At 46.7% G+C, this 17322-nt stretch overlaps 2 protein-coding genes across 2 annotated transcripts in view; one reads left to right on the forward strand and one right to left on the reverse strand.

Annotated features, from left to right (window-relative positions):
* LOC309562779 (uncharacterized protein) overlaps nt 1–5049 on the forward strand; it is a gene marked incomplete at its 3' end in the record, with an annotated part of 48846 nt that extends 43797 nt beyond the window's left edge. The window contains exon 3 of the mRNA XM_082267083.1: nt 4120–5049. Coding sequence (XP_082123209.1) covers nt 4120–5049 — 930 coding nt within the window. The remainder of the gene's footprint in view (nt 1–4119) is intronic.
* Nucleotides 1–17322, reverse strand: part of LOC309562915 (uncharacterized protein) — a 523709-nt gene that overhangs the window by 277199 nt on the left and 229188 nt on the right. The gene's annotated exons all lie outside the window — the stretch shown is intronic.

Genomic DNA, 17322 nt, shown 5'->3' on the forward strand with positions numbered 1-17322 from the left:
CAGAGCTTGAGCTATCTTGCAAAGAAGAATGGGCAGAAATGTCCTCTCTAGATGTGCAAAGCTGGTAGAGACATCCCCAAAAAGACTTGCAGCTGTAATTGCAGGGAAAGGCGGTTCTACAAAGTATTGACTCCGGGGGGTGAATACAAATGCAACCACACTTTTCACAGATTTATTTGAATCATTTATCGTTTTCCTTCCACTTCACAATTATGGACACTTTGTGTCGGTCTATCACATAAAATCCCAATAAAATACATTTACGTTTTTGGTTGTAACATGACAAAATGTGGGTATGAATTTTTTTTCAAGGCACTGTATACAGTATACTTTTATACAGTATCCCAACATGCAGTGAGGCACTTTCCCTCTGCCAATCATCAGGACTGTATCAAAAGCCTGTACACCCATTCGTCAGGTTTCCTCCCACTGTTCAACATGCCTCCCTATTGGACCAGTGTGAAACATTCTCCAGACAGAATGAGTTGCACAATGAGCAGACCTCACTAACAGATCCTTCTCTCTGGTAGGCAGAGAACAATATAGATTTACCTGAAACCCCTCTGGTAAGCAGACAGAGCTCAAAACTATACTTTCTTGCTAGCACCTACCTAGAAGGGCGCTACATCCACCCCCCGCCAAACTGAGCCATGTCCTCACTAACAGATTCTGTTCTCTTCCCCAGGTACGCAATGAACATCAAAATTATGTATAAGAAAACCTGACTCATTAGACCAGGTGACCTTCTTCTATTGCTCCATGGTCCAGTTCTGCTGCTTATGTGCCTATTGTAGGCGTTTGGCTGTAAGCATGGGTCAGCATGAGCACCGTGGCTATGCAGCCCTATACACAATATTTGCAATGCCCATTTTTCTGCTTTCAGGACATCGATCTCAAGGACAAAATGTTCACTTGCTACCTGTTATATGCCACCCAATTTAAAATGCCTTGTAACGAGACAGGTGCTGTTTACTTCCTCCACTGTAGGTGGTGCTCTTTTGTCAGTGGCATTGCATTTGGAGAGGAAGTCAGAAGGAACATAGTTCCTCTATGGATTTCTGGGTCACTGGGGAAGCATCCAATTGGATGCTGCGCCCCCATGTGACTTCGGCAGCTATCTTGGGTCAGGCAGAGCCTATTTGAGGTCCTGGCTCCTAGGTTTGGCACACATTTGGGAGTTAATAGAGTGGAGATACGTACCCCGCCTGGTAGGGACAGCACTAGCGGAAGGCAAAAGCGTAGATTGCCAGGCCGCATTGTTCCCCTCTCTACAGACGCTGTCAGTTCAGCTGAACTCTGCTCTCTACACGCTTTTGGAATAGTGAGGGTCCCCTGGTTGGGTTGCCTTCCCACCGGGTTTTTTGTGAACTGTTTCTGCATTATTTCGATACGAGTTCTTTCATTGCTCTGAGACTTCATTTCATTAAATTGAGTGTGTTATTCCACTGCACCGCTCTGCACCCCACCTACAAGATAATCAATGTTATTCATGTTCCCTGGCAGTGGTTAGAATGTTATGGCTGGTTTGTATACAGTACATACATAAAACAGCACAAGGCCGTGTTAACACTACGAGAGGCGGCTGCAGTTCCTCTGAGCTCCACAAGGTGGTGATCTCACTTCTACCCAGACAGGAAGTCTCTATGGTAGACAGGAAGTGATGTCAAGTTTAAATAGGATGTTCCGAATGATAGGTGGGTTGGGAGGAAGTAGAGAGGAGACATTGCTCGAACTGGCAGCAGAGGAGGTAATAAGATATTTTCTATCTACACAGATTGTTGTGTGGAGATATAGAGGATGGGGAAGGGTCTGGAGAAATCCCAGTGGTGAGCATGAGAGGAGGTGATGAGGGAGATAATTATTTTTTTCCGGATTGACAGAGAGGGGTGGAGGACACTGGATTGAAGCCAGTGGAGGGATTGGCAAAGAGGGGTGGAGGAGGACACTGAATGGAAGTCAGTGGAGGGATTGGCGAAGAGGGGTGGAGGAGGACACTGAATGGAAGCCAGTGGAGGGATTGGCGAAGAGGGGTGGAGGACACTGAATAGAGGCCAGTGGAGGGATTGGCGAAGAGGGGTGGAGGACACTGAATGGAGGTCATTAGAGGATATGTATCTGGATGGTGACTGTATCATTGTGTGTGTCAGGTTCCTATAAGGTGTCAGGATGTCACTGTCTATTTCTCCATGGAGGAGTGGGAGTATTTAGAAGGACACAAGGATCTCTACAAGGACGTCATGATGGAGAATCAACCGCCCCTCACATCACCGGGTAAGAGGAGACTTTATTGTAAAGGAGAGAGCAGTACGGAGGATCCACCTAGATCCCCCATCATCTGATAAACACATAGAAACAATGTATTCAGTCAGTGTGTGTGTTTCCTACAGATGGATCCAGTAATGGACACCCACCAGATAGATGCCCCCGTCCTCTGTATTCCCGGGATTCCACACCAGTCAATATTAAAGAAGAGATAAAAGAGGAGAATGATGAGGATGGAGTGATGGCGGAGTCAGAGTTTTTAAAAGGATACAAAAATCTGTACCAGGACACCATGGTGGAGTCCTTCAACTACAGAAACCCACCAGAGAGATGTCCCCGTCCTCTGTATTCCCGGGATTCCACACAGGAAGATCACACCATCCCCCACCATCATCAGGTAGATGAGGAACAATCACTGATAGTTATATTTTCTACAGAAGTTTGCTTGTTACAATAAATGTGTTTATATATTCAGAGTGGAAACTCCGGGGATGGTAATATTAATAAGGAAGAGTATAAAGAGGAGGATGAAGAATATGGTGTGATAAAGGAGCTTTCTGAAGGACATAAGGATCTCTACATGGATAATATGATGGAATCACCAAATAACAGAAACCCACCAGAGAGATGTCCCCGTCCTCTGTATTCCCGGGATTCCACACAGGAAGGTCACACCATCCCTCACCATCATCAGGTGGGTGGAGTTGAGGGTCGGGAACATAAAGTGATTGAACACTGTGACATGTGGAGACGATGTGTGGACTCTACAAGATGATATTTTCTATGTGATCTCACATCATAGATACTTCTATGTTACAGATGTTATTTTCTGCCATTCTGTTGGTTTAGGGTGAAGATTTGATTATCATAAAAGTTGAGGATGAAGAAGAAGAGACGTATGTGAGGGATGGTCAGCAATATACGGAGGAGGCTGGAATGACGAGGACATTCATAGAGGAGGACACTCCTACAGAGATCAGCACAGGTGACCCATAATATATTCTTCTATTATCTCTGCTCTGTTACTGCTCACTGATTGGTCCAGAGTAGGGCGGGAGCTGAGTGATATCAGCCAATAATAGGTATATAATGGTCACCTCCCTGTACTGATACCCGTCCTGGGGTTCAGCTGGCAGTATTAGGTTGTGTGTCACTCCTAGTTACAGTAGCACAGATATGAGAACACAGATTGAGCCTTTCTTAGGTTGGTCCCTCTTCTTCCAGCAGACTTCCAGGTAAATTTTGCCATAAAACTCTATTGAAAATGTAAATTGGGATAAGGGGTAACATTAAAAAACGTATCTTTCCAGGAGAAAACACTGCTGCAAGCTTCCTCCAGTGCTGCATATCACCAGAAGCCTAGGCCTATGGTCACTTGTTCTATGGTAAAGGGTCTGCAAGTCTGAACTTTGACCCTCTTGTTTATCAGAGATCACATGACCCAGTGCCTAGGCTTGTGGTTGTGTAAAGAGCATGGACCTCCCAGTCCCCATTGGTTCCTGCTCTTCTGACAAGGCTGTGTAAATGTATAAGTGATCTGGAAGGAGGACCAAAGGCCCTTTGACTGAAGAGGGGAAGAGTCCCAGCTGGTTGGGACATCCACAGAGAACATCTGCTCACTCATATCTACCTGATCCAGATGGAATCTTGATGGAAGTGAACTAACCCTCTCAGATCTATTGACGATGTTTTTATATTTTTCCAGGACACGCCATGGAGAAACCCTCAAAGGATCGTCTCACTTTATTTCCAGGTTGTAAAATGGAAGATGAGGACCACCCAGGAGATCACAAGGAGAAATGTTTTTCACCTGAGTCCTGTCATCCTGAACATCAGAGATTACACACGGGAGAGAAGAAATATGCCTGCCCCGAGTGCGGGAAAAGTTTTCCACGAAGATATGACCTTGTTTTACATCAAAGAACTCACACAGGGGAGAAGCCGTATTCCTGTCCTGAGTGTGGAAAATGTTTTGCGATAAAATCCAACCTTGCAAAACATCAAAGAACTCACTCAGGTGAGAAGGCATTTTCCTGCCCTGAGTGTGGGAAATGTTTTTCACAGAAGGTCCATCTTAATACACATCTGAGATTTCACACGGGTGAAAAGCCATTTTGCTGTTCTGAGTGTGGAAAATGTTTCACAGAAAAATCAGACCTTGTAAAACATCTAAGATCTCACACAGGTGAGAAGAGATATTCCTGCCCCGAGTGTGGGAAATGTTTTTCACTGAAAAAACATCTTGTTACACATCAAAGATCTCACACAGGGGAGAAGCCGTATTCTTGCCCCGAGTGCGGAATATGTTTTTCTCTCAAGACCCATCTTAACATCCATCTGAGGTCTCACACAGGTGAGAAACCGCATTCCTGTTCTGAGTGTGGAAAAAGTTTTAGGGAAAAAAAAGGCCTCGTAAAACATCAAAGAACTCACACAGGTGAGAAGACATATGCCTGCCCCGAGTGCGGGAAATGTTTTACACAGAAGCACCATCTTAATGCACATCAGAGGACTCACACGGGTGAAAAGCCATATTCCTGTCCCGAGTGTGGAAAATGTTTTACACAAAAAGCAGGCCTTCTGCAACATCGAACAACTCACACGGGTGAGAAGGCATATTCCTGCCCTGAGTGTGGGAAATGTTTTTCACAGAATGCCCATCTTAAAATACATCAGGGAACTCACACGGGTGAAAAACCACATTCCTGCCCTGAGTGTGGAAAATGTTTTTTACATAAATCAGCCCTTGTTAAACATCAGAGATCTCACACAGGTGAGAAGCCATAGTGCCCCAAGTGCGAAAAATGATTTTCACTCAAGTATGAAAAAAATCCCATGTACATAAGTATCCACACCCTTTGCCATGACACTCAGAATTGAGCTGAGGTACGTCCTGTTTCCACTGATCATCCTTGAGATGTTTCTACAACTTGATTGGAGTCCACCTGTGGTAAATTCAGTTGATTGGACATGATTTGGAAAGGCACACACCTGTCTATATAAGGTCCCACAGTTAACAGTGCATGACAGAACACAAACCAAGCCATGAAATCCAAGGAATTGTCTGTAGACCTCCGAGACAGGATTGTATAGAGGCACAGATCTGGGGAAGGGTACGGAAACATTTCTGCAGCATTGAAGGTCCCAATAAGCACAGTGGCCTCCATCATCTGTAAATGGATGAAGTTTGGAACCACCAGGACTCTTCCTAGAACAGGTCTGCCCGGCCAAACTGAGCGATCGGGAGAGGGGGGCCTTAGTCAGGGAGGTGACCAAGAACCCGATGGTCACTCTGACAGAGCTCCAGCATTTCTCTGTGGAGAGAGGAGAACCTTCCAGAAGAACAACCATCTCTGCAGCACTCCACCAATCAGGCCCGTATGGTAGAGTGGCCAGACGGAAGCCACTCCTCAGTAAAAGGCACATGACAGCCCGCCTGGAGTTTAACAAAAGGCACCTGAAGGACTCTCAGACCATGAGAAACAAAATTCTCTGCTCTGATGAAACAAAGATTGAACTCTTTGGCCTGAATGGCAAGCGTCATGTCTCGAGGAAACCAGGCACCGCTCATCAAGGTCTATAATGTCTGCATTACTACTTAGCCTATGGGGAATTCTTGGACTGAGATCCATCTAAATCAGTCAGTGCATCTAGAGCAAGGCGTTCACTGAACTGTTAAGGCGGATCATTTTCAAAGCCCTATCGGGAGTATGAACCATATCTTGGATCAGGGGAGAAGGGCCTTAGTCCGGGAGGTGACCAAGAACCCGATGGTCACGCTGACAGAGCTCCAGAGTTTCTCTGTGGAGAGAGGAGAACCTTCCAGAAGAACAACCATCTCTGCAGCACTCCACCAATCAGGCCATGTATGGCCAGACTGAAGCCACTCCTCAGTAAAAGGCACATGACAGCCCACCTGGAGTTTGCCAAAAGGCACCTGAAGGACTCTCAGACCATGAGAAACAAAATTGTCTGGTCTGATGAAACAAAGATTGAACTCTTTGGCCTGAATGGCAAGCGTCATGTCTGGAGGAAACGAGGCACTGCTCATCAAGGTCTATAATGTCTGCATTACTACTCAGCCTATGGGGAATTCTTGGACTGAGATCCATTGAAATGAGTCAGTGCATCTAGAGCAAGGCGTTCACTGAACTGTTAAGGCAGATCATTTTCAAAGCACTATCGGAAGTATGAACCATATCTTGGTGTTTCAGCAACAGCTGAGTATCTCCATTCGAGACAACCCCTCTGCCATTTTCTACAATCTAGGACTGGCAATGGGCATTTTCCAATTACTGACTCCATCATGACTGTAACGGATCAACTGGCACCCCGACTGGGTATCTCCATTGACGGATGCTCCTAGTGCTTCCCGAGGGCTCCAAGCAATCCAACAGACACCATAACCGCCTCAGACCCCCACGAACCACCGCAGCTTGGTTGGGGTCTCGCCGTCTCCTACCCACCCTGGACCTACGACAAGGCTCCAGGTTCCAGTGGGTGAACCTCTCTTTCCCCAGAGGTGGAACAGGAACAAGCTCTTACAAGAGATTAGTGATTATTGAAGGGAGTATGAAGAGCATAGCAATCCCTTGTAGCAGATTCCCCCAATAAGAGACAGGACTGTAGATTGAGCGTGAAGTAGAACTCTTTATTGAACAGTCACACAGAATTTATATACAGCATGGACCTCCCACTCCTGATCAAATTACCACACACGGGTCAGGGGTTGCCTGATTACATTATCATATGCAGATGAACTTGTATACAGGAACATAATTAACCTGAACTAATTATCTAGCCATCTGGACAGAACAATGGGAGGTCATTATCATTTAACAATGGAACAGGCAGACTTAACATAATACACATAATCTCAATACACAAACAATAGGGAAAGCCTGCCTGACATTGAAGGACATGGAATACACATCTAGGTGTAACAGACTCCATGGCAACAGGCCACAGGTCTCACAGTGCAAAGTGGGATCAAATCTCCACATTTCCTGAGAGCCACCGTTGACAAATATCACTCTCCCATCTGAAGTTATCCAAACCCTTCTCTCAGCATCCCCCAAGTATTTGTCCCTCACTCCTAGTGATGTTGAACATCGTCACAATGACTTATGCTTCTTAGATTCCTAGTTGTTTGTTTATGGACTGATGCATTTGGGGACCAGATTCCTTGGTATCAGGGGTTGCCCCTCGACATGGAATAATTGATTCAATCCCTATTGATCCATTTACAACATAAAGGCTTGATGCTGGTCACCGGTGGTATGTGAGGGGAGTATGAATGGGACCCGTTTGAATGCGCTCCCCTAGACAATGTTGTCTGTGTGGTTTTATATGAGGTGTTCGGGAGGGTATTTTTATGATTCAGTTTTGTATTTATGCATTTTTCAATAAAGGAACTATTTTGCACTTAAGACCGTTGTTGGTTCTCCATAACAACTACCTTCCGGGGTGTCCCCATTTTTTTCTCTTTCTAAGGATTCAGTATAGTTGTGGAGGTACCCAGTCCCAAACAAGAGGAAGCGGTGATGTGATTAATTTTTCCTATTCTTCAAATATTTCAATGGGTTTAGGCCGCTGTTTTTTTATTTTTAGGTCATCCGGGTGTGGTCCGCACCCCAATAGCGACGCCACTGATCGGCTTCCACCCACTGACAAGGGAGGGGGGGAGGCAGTTTAAGAAAGTAGAGGTTATTGATGTGATCCACACAGGATCAGAGCTACCTACTGGCCTGATGGTTTGAGTAATCAGATGTGTTGGAAGGGAGGAGGCCCAGCTCCTAGTAAGCTTAGGTGTGGTCTTTCATCTCTTAGCATTTAAGCCTGAAGATGTTGTATGAATAAAGCCGGCACACGAAAAGTCTTCTTCCAAGTAAAATGCTTTATTCCAACATGGATAGCGGTGACAACATAACAGATGCTGACGCGTTTCGGCTTTACGCCTTCCTCTGATGCTATGAGGAAGGCGTAAAGCCGAAACGCGTCAGAATCTGTTATGTTGTCACCGCTATCCATGTTGGAATAAAGCATTTTACTTGGAAGAAGACTTTTCGTGTGCTGGCTTTATTCATACAACATTTGGTTTGGACGTTCAGCCTGAGCACCGACACTTAGCTCTTTATTTTCCCACAGTGCGGTGGAGCTAGGGTGAGTTACTGTTGAAGCCTGAAGATGGTAGAGATCACAGTGGAGGAAGCACTCTTCGCGTTAACAGGAAATATCTTAATGAGAAGGAGTAGGAAGGCCCCACGTTCACTTCTTCGCCAGATTTAACCTTGCCGTTTCTGACCGCTCTGTAAAAGGAGGGTCAAACATTTTGGTAAGCGGTTTGGATTTGTCACATGGTGAATATTGTTGCAACTTATATCTGCACACTGGTGATTGGAGGACCTTTCCCATCTGACTTTTCTCTTTTGGGACTTTATTTATTATTGGCGCTGCTTTTTGTTTTAAATGTTGATTATTGGGTGTATAATCTACCTATATTGCTGGCTGCCTATCTGCCAAGATATTTTCTAATTCGATTCCGAGCGCAGATATTTTCTCCTGTATTTTGAAGAGGTTATTGATGGGCCATTTGGCCTGCAGTACAAGAGAAGTTGGGTGGGGAGAGAAAACTTCCGCCGTGAGCACTGTTTGGAAAACCGGGTGGGGCGTAAGGAGTGTGAGCCAAGGGAAAGAGCAGCTGTGCAGGGAAAACACAAACCAACTAGAAGCAGCAGCATGGCCGGGAGACGCAGACGTAGGCAAAGCAGCCCTGTCTACACACAGTTCAGACACCCCAATTAGCCAGCTCTTCCCAAAATATAAAAAAAAGAGCTGCCCTGTAAGAGTTTTAGGGGAGAAAAGGCTTAAAAAGAACTGGTGACAAACCTGGCCAGGTTTTTCTTAAACCTAAAGGCCAAGCAGGGGCGTAGATAAGGGGGGGGGGGGCAGGGGGTCGAAGCCCCCTTAGAGCATCTGTCAATGGTGGAGCAGCTTGGCTATCGGGAACCACACGGTCACACTTTCTCTGATTGTAATAAATGTCAGTCCTGGCCTGTTAGTTTACTGTGCGGGTAGGCCGGGACTCGGTGATGTCATGAGGGAGGGACTGAGGCAGCTTAAACTACCCATTGGCTGAGGAGGCAGAAAGGGGCGGTGCAAGACTATGTAGAATTAGCTACGTACTGTGTTCCAGCAGCATGATGGGGACTTCCCATCATGCTCTCAGAAACAAAATTGAGTCGGGTTCACAGGACACCTTGTATTTTATCAACAAATACAAAGCTTCCTCTGATTGACTAAGGGGGTGGATAATGTCGTAATCCCCACTTTTAGCTAATCAGAGGAAGCTTTGTATTTGTTAATAAAATACAAGGTGTCCTGTGAATGGCTGAGTGCTCAACTCAGTTTTGTTCTGAGAACATGACGGGAGGTCCCCCTCCTGCTGCTGATTCTACAGACCGTTTAACCAGCACTGACAGTGAGCACATCCATTGGTTAAGGAAGTATTTAATTTGTGCCACACCCACAATTTGTCACAGCATAGCAGGTGTGCTAAATATAGTCCTCTGGGTACCCAAGAGTGAACACCCCCTCCCCCCCGGGAAAAAAAAAATCTACGTCCCTAAGGCAAAGAGGTCCACATCTTGCATCCACCACCGTGGCACAGGTCCTTTGGATTGGGAGACCTGTTCCTTGGGTTCAGTGCCGGCTGAGAGTGTCTGCCTGCCAATTTTTCATGCCTGGTATATAACCAGCGGATAAGGCTGTACTGTGACGTTCTGCTCAAGACAGGATCCTTTCTACCTTTCCTGTGGCGATGAGTTGTCAGTAGTAGATCCTTGCACTATTTGCCTACCGGGCACTTTCACCACCTTCCTGCCCAGACCAATTCTCAGCCTTCAGCGCATTCACACTTTGAACAGTCTGGTGGTTGCCAGACCAATCGATTAACCTTCTATGAAGAAGTGAGCTGCCATCTAGATAAAGGAAGGCCTGTGGATGTGGTGTATCTGGATAAAGGAAGGCCTGTGGATGTGGTGTATCTGGATAAAGGAAGGCCTGTGGATGTGGGGCATCTGAATAAAGGAAGGCCTGTGGATGTGGTGTATCTGGATATAGGAAGGCCTGTGGATGTGGTGTATCTGGATAAAGGAAGGCCTGTGGATGTGGTGTATCTGGATAAAGGAAGACCTGTGGTTTAGGTGTATCTGGATATAGGAAGGCCTGTGGATGTGGGGCATCTGAATAAAGGAAGGTCTGTGGATGTGGTGTATCTGAATAAAGGAAGGCCTGTGGATGTGGTGTATCTGGATAAAGGAAGGCCTGTGGATGTGGTGTATCTGGATAAGGAAGGCCTGTGGATGTGGTGTATCTGGATAAAGGAAGGCCTGTGGATGTGGTGTATCTGGATAAAGGAAGACCTGTGGTTTAGGTGTATCTGGATATAGGAAGGCCTGTGGATGTGGGGCATCTGAATAAAGGAAGGTCTGTGGATGTGGTGTATCTGAATAAAGGAAGGCCTGTGGATGTGGTGTATCTGGATAAAGGAAGGGCTGTGGATGTGGTGTATCTGGATAAAGGAAGGCCTGTGGATGTGGTGTATCTGGATAAAGGAAGGCCTGTGGATGTGGTGTATCTGGATAAAGGAAGGGCTGTGGATGTGGTGTATCTGGATAAAGGAAGGCCTGTGGATGTGGTGTATCTGGATAAAGGAAGGCCTGTGGATGTGGTGTATCTGGATAAAGGAAGGGCTGTGGATGTGGTGTATCTGGATAAAGGAAGGCCTGTGGATGTGGTGTATCTGGATAAGGAAGGCCTGTGGATGTGGTGTATCTGGATAAAGGAAGGCCTGTGGATGTGGTGTATCTGGATAAAGGAAGGCCTGTGGATGTGGTGTATCTGGATAAAGGAAGGGCTGTGGATGTGGTGTATCTGGATAAAGGAAGGCCTGTGGATGTGGTGTATCTGGATAAAGGAAGGCCTGTGGATGTGGTGTATCTGGATAAAGGAAGGCCTGTGGATGTGGTGTATGTGGATTTGTCAAAGGCATTTGACACCGTTCCCCACAAACATTTACTGTACAAACTAAGGAAGGTAGGTATGGACCATAGGGTGAGTACCTGGATAGAGAACTGGCTCCAGGAGCGAGTCTAAAGGGTGGTGATATATGGGGAGTACTCGGAATGGTCTGGAGTGGAAAGTGGGGTGCCCCAAGGATCTGTCTTGGGACCAATCCTGTTTAATTTATTCATAAACGACCTAGAGGATGGGATAAACAGCTCAATCTCAGTATTTGCGGATGATACTAAATTAAGCATGCCAATATCTTCTATGCAGGATGTGGAAACCTTACAGGAAGACCTGAACAAAATAATGGGGTGAGCAACTACATGGCAAATGAGGTTTAATGTTGGAAAATATGAGGTAATGCATTTGGGTGCCAGAAATACGAATGCAATTTACTTGCTTGGGGGAGAACCTTTGGGGGAATCTAAGATGGAAAAGGACCTGGGGGGTCCTAGTAGACGACAAGCTCAGTAATGGAATGCAATGGCAAGCTGCTGCAAGCAAAGCCAACAGAATACTATATATGTATAATAAAGGGGATTCACTCCAGAAATAAAGAGATTATTCTCCCTCTCTACAAGACTCTGGTCCGGCCACATCTGGAGTATGCTGTCCAGTTCTGGGCACCGGTCCTCAGGAAGGATGTGCTGGAACTGGAGAAAGTCCAGAGAAGGGCAACAAAAATAATTAGGGGAATGGAGGACCTCAGCTATGAGGAAAGACTACAATCATTGAACTTATTCTCTCTGGAGAAGAGACGATTGAGGGGGGATATGATATCAATGTACAAATACTGTACTGGTGACCCTAGCATAAGGAACAAACTATTCAACGAAAGGAAATATAAAAGGACACGCGGCCATTCACTAAAAATTAGAAGAAAGGCGGTTTAACCTTAAACTGCGTAAAGGGTTCTGTACCGTTAGAGCGGTAAGGATGTGGAATTCTCTTCCACAAGCAGGGGTGTCAGCGGACAGCATCGATAGTTTCAAAAAACTATTAGATGGGAACGATAACGACCACAACATACAGGGGTATACAATGTACAACATACAGGGGTATACAATGTACGACATACAGGGGTATACAATGTACAACATACAGGGGTATACAATGTACAACATGCAGGGGTATACAATGTACAACATACAGGGGTATACAATGTACAACATGCAGGGGTATACAATGTACAACATACAGGGGTTATACAATGTACAACATACAGGGGGTATACAATGTACAACATACAGGGATATACAATGTACTTGACAATTGACATAAACACCTATACACACACTCATTATAGGTTGAACTGGATGGACTGGTGTTTTTTTTTAACCTCACCAACTTTGTAACTATGTAAAAAATTGCACGGTCATGCAATGCTGTATCTTGATGACATTTTCTTTTCTTTTGGACAGATAGAGCTTTCCTTTGGTAGTATTTAACCATCACTGGGGGGTTTTATTTTTTGCTAAAAAAAAACAAAAAAAGACTGACAATTTGGGGAAAAAAAAGTTTCCTTAGTTTCTGTTATAAAATTTTGTAAATAGATAATTTTTCTCTTTCACTGATGAGGTGGCACTGCTGACACAGTACTGAAGGGCACTAACATGCAGCACTGATAGGTGGCACTGATATGCAGCACTGATTGGCACTGATAGGTGGCATTAATGGGCACTAATTGGCGACACTGATGGGTACTGATAAGCAGCACTAATGGGTGGCACTGATGATCAGCCATTGATGGGCACAGAAACACAGCACTGACTGGCATCACTGATGGGCACTGTTGGGCATTACTGATGGGCACTGACTGACATCACTGCTGGGCGCTGATTGGCATCACTGATGGGCACTGAATGCTATCAATGCTGGACACTGATTGGCATCACTGATGGGCACTGACTGGCTTCACTGATGGGCACTGTTGGGCATTACTGATGGGCACTGACTGACATCACTGCTGGGCGCTGATTGGCATCACTGATGGGCACTGAATGCTATCAATGCTGGACACTGATTGGCATCACTGATGGGCACTGACGGGCACTGACTAACATCACTACTGGGCGCTGATTTGCATCACTGATGGGCAATGACTGGAATCACTGCTGGGCACTGATTGGCATCACTGATGGGCATTAACTGACATCACTGCTGAGCACTGATAGGCATCACTAATGGGTACTGAATGCTATCACTGCTGGGCAATGATGGGCATCACTGATGGGCACTGACTGGCATCACTGCTACTCACTGACTGGCATCACTGTTGGGGCTCTGTGCAGATCTTCCCTGTGAAGAAATGCCGCTGATCTGCTATCCTTTCCTTATACGCGGTCAGTGTGAGGAAAGGAATGCCGATAAACAGCATTTCCTTGTTGACATGTGACCGGCTGTGATTAGACAGAGCTGATCACATGGGAAAAGAGCCTCCTCATTATTACCGAGATCGGTGATGCACTGTGTCCCAGGGACAGAGAGCGCCACTGATTACCGCGAGAGTGGGACGACGTCAGAACGAGAGAGCCCCCGCCCGTCATTTCACAATACAGCGGGTGGGCGGGCGGGAGGTGGTTAAATCTTGTGTGTTGTGAGGTTGGGTCTCTATGGTGGGTTTGTTTTTTTCCAGCACATCCCACAGAAGCTCGGTGGATTGAGGTCTGGAGAATTTAGAGGCCAAGGTAATACCTCAAACCTGTTCTGTACCTTGCACCGTCTTTGAACCATTTTTGCAGCGTGGCAGGGTGCATTATCCTGCTGAAAGAGGTCACTGCCATCAGGGTATACCATTTCTATGAAGGGGGGGACTTGGCCAACAACAATGTTTAGGTAGGATGTACGTGTCAAAGTAACATCCACATGAATGGCAGGACCCAATGTTTCCCAGAAGAACATTGCCCACAGAAGCACACTGCCTCCGCCGGCTTGTCTTGTTCCCATACTGCACCCTGGTGCCATCTCTTCCCCAGGTAAGTGATACACCCGATCATCCACATGATGTCAAAGAAAACATGATTCACCAGACCAGGTCACCTTCTTCCATTGCTCCGTGCTCCAGTTCTGATGCTCATGTGCCCATTGAAGGCACTTTTGGCTGTGGCCACCGGTCAGCATGGACACCCTGACCGCTCTGCGGCTACACAGCCCCATACCCAACAAACCGTGATTAACGTTTTTTTCTGCTTTAAACATATCGATTTTATGAAAAACATGTTCTCCTGCTGCCTAATATATCCCACTGACTTTCAGATACCATTGCCACAAGATAATCAATATAATTCACTTTATCTGTCAGTGGTCAGAATGCTATGGCTGATCGGTGTACAGTACATACACACTACGAGGCGTTTCTCAGGGATTGCAGTTCCTCTGAGCTCCACAAGGTGGTGATATCACTTCTACCTAGACAGGAAGTCTCTATGGAAGACAGGAAGTGATGTCAGGTACAGGCAGGAAGTTCCGGGTGAGGTGATTTGGGAGGAAGTAGAGAGGAGACGTTGCTGGAGCTGGCAGCAGAGAAGGTAAAAATATCTTGTTTTCTAGTTAAATAGATTGGGGTTGGTTGTTCAAGAGTATTGGTGAAGCTCGTGAGACGTCCCGGAGGTGAGCATGGGAGAAAGAGATGAGATAGAGATCAGGAGGTCATGGGAGGGGCGGAGAGGATGGTTTGGGTGATATATTGAGACAAAGTTGGTGAGGCAGATCTATGGAAGACTTTGTATGTTGTTAGTATTTTGAATGTTATTTATTTGCTGAGGCCAATGGAGGGATTGGCAGAGAGGGGTGGAGGACATTGAATGGAGGCCAGTGGAGGGATTGGCAGAGAGGGGTGGAGGACGCTGGATGGAAGCCAGTGGAGGGATTTGCGGAGAGGGGTGGAGGACACTGAATGGAGGCCAGTGGAGGGATTGGCAGAGAGGGGTGGAGGACACTGAATGGAAGCCAGTGGAGGATTGGCAGAGAGGGGTGGAGGACACGGAATGGAGGCCAGTGGAGGGATTGGAAGAGAGGGTTGGAGGACACTGAATGGAAGCCAGTGGAGGGATTGGCAGAGAGGGGTGGAGGACACTGAATGGAGGTCAGTGGAGGGATTGGCAGAGAGGGGTGGAGGACACATGAATGGAGGCCAGTGGAGGGATTGGCAGAGAGGGGTGGAGGACACTGAATGGAAGCCAGTGGAGGGATTGGCAGAGAGGGGTGGAGGACACCGAATGGAAGCCAGTGGAGGGATTGGCAGAGAGGGGTGGAGGACACATGAATGGAGGCCAGTGGAGGGATTGGCAGGGAGGGGTGGAGGACACTGAATGGAAGCCGGTGGAGGGATTGGCAGAGAGGGGTGGAGGACACTGAATGGAAGCCAGTGGAGGGATTGGCAGAGAGGGGTGGAGGACACTGAATGGAGGCAGTGGAGGGATTTGCAGAGAGGGGTGGAGGACACTGAATGGAAGCCAGTGCAGGGATTGGCAGAGAGGGGTGGAGGACACTGAATGGAAGCCAGTGGATGGATTGGCAGAGAGGGGTGGAGGACACTGAATGGAAGCCAGTGGATGGATTGGCAGAGAGGGGTGGAGGACACTGAATGGAGGCCAGTGGAGGGATTGGCAGAGAGGGGTGGAGGACACTGAATGGAGGTCAGTGGAGGGATTGGCAGAGAGGGGTGGAGGACACTGAATGGAAGCCAGTGGATGGATTGGCAGAGAGGGGTGGAGGACACTGAATGGAGGCCAGTGGAGGGATTGGCAGAGAGGGGTGGAGGACACTGAATGAAAATCAGTGGAGGGATTGGCAGAGAGGGGTGGAGGACACTGAATGGAAGCCAGTGGAGGATTGGCAGAGAGGGGTGGAGGACACGGAATGGAGGCCAGTGAAGCGATTGGCAGAGAGGGGTGGAGGACACTGAATAGAAGCCTGTGGAGGGATTGGAGGACACTGAGTCTTTGGTAAGGTGGATGAGTTCTGTAGCAGCATTGATAATAGACTGAAGGGGGATATCCTGTGTGGAGGTCGGACAGTAGTCAAGACGAGAGATAAGCTGGGAGTGAATTCCTTTCTTTGAGGTGTCATTGGTTAAGAAGGGGTGTGTTTCGGGGAAGGAGAAGATGGGTACAGGAATGAGAGTTTAGGGAGAGAAGACACTGTTGTGAAAAGAGTGGTAGATGGAACATGTTACAGGGAGGACAGAGTAGTTGTCAGTCTGGGAAGAAAAAAGCTGGATGGGGAAATACAGGTTCACCTGCAGTCTGTCAGGAGCTCTGATTGTAGATGTCGTCCTGTTTGTGTTTTAGAGAAGTGCCGTTTTTAATGTGCGAGAGCATTTATTTTAAAATTAATTTTCTCTGTCGCTCATTGACAGACGTAGTCTTCTTGATTCACATCAATTGGGTTATGTTGTCTCCGCAGGAGTAGGACTAGGCAGAAAGAAAAAACGTTCTGGCTCCACCCTAGGGGCAGTCCCAGAGGGTATATCCTCCCTCTCTCTGCTACAAGGAATCAGTTGATGTAATGGCATCGTCTGATGCCTCGTTTGGCCGCAAGGTTTTGCAGGCCGCCATTTGAGGAGACCAGTGGTCTACCTCGAGGGTTTTTTTCCGTTGGAATTTTTATTTGAGTCTCATTCTTTGCTTATAATGAGCCTTTAAAACTTCTAGTTGGCACCGGTTGGGCCTTCTAGATTGGATTTTGATTTCTGTCAATCCCACCCCTCATTTGTGGCACTGCTTATGGATGTCCCAATTGATGTGAATCAAGAAGACTACGTCTGTCAATGAGCGACAGAGAAAATCGGATTTTTGTAAGATCTTACCGTAAAATCCTTTTCTCTTAGCTCATTGACAGACGTAGTACCCGCCCCTCTATCATTGAGTTGGGTTAAATTCTCTGTTGCTGCTTTATAACAGAACTGATTCCTTGTAGCAGAGAGAGGGAGGATATACCCTCTGGGACTGCCCCTAGGGTGGAGCCAGAACGTTTTTTCTTTCTGCCTAG

This window comes from Pelophylax lessonae (genome assembly GCF_965119305.1).
Source record: "Pelophylax lessonae genome assembly, chromosome: 9".
Lineage (NCBI taxonomy): Eukaryota > Metazoa > Chordata > Amphibia > Anura > Ranidae > Pelophylax > Pelophylax lessonae.